Below are 2,648 nucleotides of genomic sequence, written 5' to 3' on the forward strand. Positions count from 1 at the left end.
TTCTAGTAATATCTTATTGCTCTCCATTCTTAGATGAAAGCGGACTAATGCGAATTGACAGGAGATTAAAAAATTCAAATCTTGGGTTCAATGCGTGTCATCCAATTCTCCTGCCTCGCAAACACATATTAACTCAGCGTATTATAGAGCGTGAATACACACGAAACTTACACGCGGGTTTGCAAGCCACAATGGCTTTCGTGCGCCAGCGCTTTTGGCCGCTATCATTGCGATCTACCATACATGGAATAATACAGAAATGTATAACCTGTTTTAGGGCTAAACCTAATCAATCAGAGGCCTTAATGAGCTCATTACCGGCCAGCCGAGTTAACATTTCTCGACCTTTCTCTCGTTGCGGCATAGACTATGCTGGGCCGCTCTTGTTACGTGAGGGAAAGCGTCGAAATGCGCGGAGTCACAAGGCGTACGTTTCACTTTTTGTGTGCTTCGCCATGAAGGCGGTCCATCTAGAGTAAGTGACCTTATGTTCGAAGCCTTTATTGCATTTTAAATGATTCATTTCGCGTAGGGATAGACCCGCGCACATATATTCAGACAACAAGATCACCTTTGTGGGCGCGCATAAACAAATTCAAGAATTATACAACATGTATAATGATTCACAAGTCCAATCCGAAATTAAAATTTTTTTTCGCGAATTAGAAATTTCTTGGAACTTCATCCCGCCTAATGCATCTCACTTTCGAGGTTGATTTATGGGAGGCAGCCGTAAAATCTGCAAAATACCACATGACTCAGATCGTGGGCAAGGCTTATTTGACCTTTGAAGAAATGCAAATGATCCTCTGTGAAATTGAGGCGATTCTCAATTCGCGTCCCCTCTTACCATTAAGCGCCGACCCTAATGACCTAGCATATCTAAGTCCGGGACATTTCTTGATTGGCACGACTTTAAATGGTCTTCCTTGCGTTGACTTGAGCGACGTTAACGAAAATAGGTTACGGTAGCAACGCGTAGAGCAAATCCGGCAGCATTTTTGGCGCAGGTGGAGTAATGAATATCATTCCCTACAAGCCCGAACCAAATGGATGGCTAACAAGGGAACTCAGCTATCGACAAATCAACTTGTGCTCATAAGGCAGCCGAACTTAGCTCCGCTTCAGTGGGCAATGGGGCGGGTTCATCCTGGTTCCGACGGCATCGCGCGCACCGCAACTGTCAAAACTGCCAAGAGTTCCTACGTGAGGCTACTATCTAAACTATCAATATTACCAATTAAAAGTCCTAGTCGATGCGTTATCAAACATTTAGTTTTAAGTGTCTTTAGCTATTACCTTCTGATTATATCGTATCTTGCGCAGGCCTCCTTTACGTTTATTAAGGATGCCTTATTATATTATTTTTCACTTATTATATCGCTTGCTTATTATATTTAGATGTTAATACACGTTGATTTTCAGTGCAATGACTAAATGTGATATTAAATCGTATCAGAGTAATTCGCGTTTCATGTTACGCCAATGAATTCATGCTTGTATGTCACATTGAAAGTCAATCCTTTCAAGGCGGGCGGCATGTTCGGTATCTCTATGATTCACGACGTCTAGTTATATCGCCTAATCGCATCTATGAAAAATCGATGAATCCATGGGATGTCGATTGCTAAACGACGCATGCGTCACGCGTAATCGATTAAAAAAAATAATATCAGATCGTCTTGGCAACAAAAAAACAAACTGTTTTCGTCTTCTGCACGTGTCTCGTCTCGTGGAAAGTTATCGCCGCGCTAAGATTCTTTCCGTATCCGCTGTGAAACACATTCGCCCGCGCTCGAGGCATTTTTAATAAAAAATTTGGAAAGCAGAGAAGATTTCATTTTTCTCGACCGAGTGCCCTTGAAGCATTAATACCGCGGGAAACACTCGGACGTTGATTGCCTGACCGCGCCATTACGATTTCTTCGTGCGCTCAGCAAGATCGCCAACAGTCAGAAAGCTCATTTTGCGTAAATTTTCATTACGATCCAAAGTAAACATTGTCGATTTAATGAAATGAGCAGAAGAAATCAAAATTACTCGATATAACGAATATTCATTGAATTATATAATCAAAATTTATGCAGAATGAGCATATAGCTCATTCAATATCGAGCAAATAAAAAAGACTTTAAAATTGAGAGTTAGGCCAGCGTCGGTCGAATTTTTCCGCTTACTATATAGGACCTAGAAATTTAATATTGCTTTAAACGGGATTTTTTTTAAATAGTCTTTTGACAGCTGATAGCTATCAATATTTCTGTAAACTTCACGAAAATAAAATTTTCAAAGGAAACTAGCAATGTTACGTAAGAATACTGCGATGGCAGTTGACAACTGTCTGAATAAAAAATACATAAGTAATAACAAATTTATTTATTGCATCGAATATTATAAGGTTAATTAAATTTTACAAAACGTTTCAAATTTCAGTCTCATATAATCTCCAAAAGCTCCATAAGTTATGCAAGTTAAGTTTCTTGTTGAACCGGTTTAAGTAAAGCTTTCATTTACATTTGGATTATACATTTTTTGGTATTCGCCAATAACTTGGATAATGAATTATTTTTTATTAATTGTTTTTCGTCGTAAGTTAATCTGTCATATTATATTCAGTAATCAGTTTGATAATTTTTTCCGCTGCGTCA

The 2,648-nt window shown here is 38.9% G+C and overlaps 1 protein-coding gene across 1 annotated transcript; it reads left to right on the forward strand.

Annotated features, from left to right (window-relative positions):
• The first annotated feature begins 693 nt into the window (after positions 1–693).
• Positions 694–1,437, forward strand: LOC105622948. Its single transcript, XM_012204355.1, has 3 exons — positions 694–968; positions 1,011–1,206; positions 1,426–1,437. Exons 1-3 carry the CDS (start codon positions 694–696, stop codon positions 1,435–1,437), a joined length of 483 nt encoding a protein of 160 aa, XP_012059745.1.
• Positions 1,438–2,648: the final 1,211 nt, after the last annotated feature.

The sequence above is a fragment of the Atta cephalotes genome, assembly GCF_000143395.1.
Source record: "Atta cephalotes unplaced genomic scaffold scaffold00050, whole genome shotgun sequence".
NCBI classification, from domain to species: domain Eukaryota; kingdom Metazoa; phylum Arthropoda; class Insecta; order Hymenoptera; family Formicidae; genus Atta; species Atta cephalotes.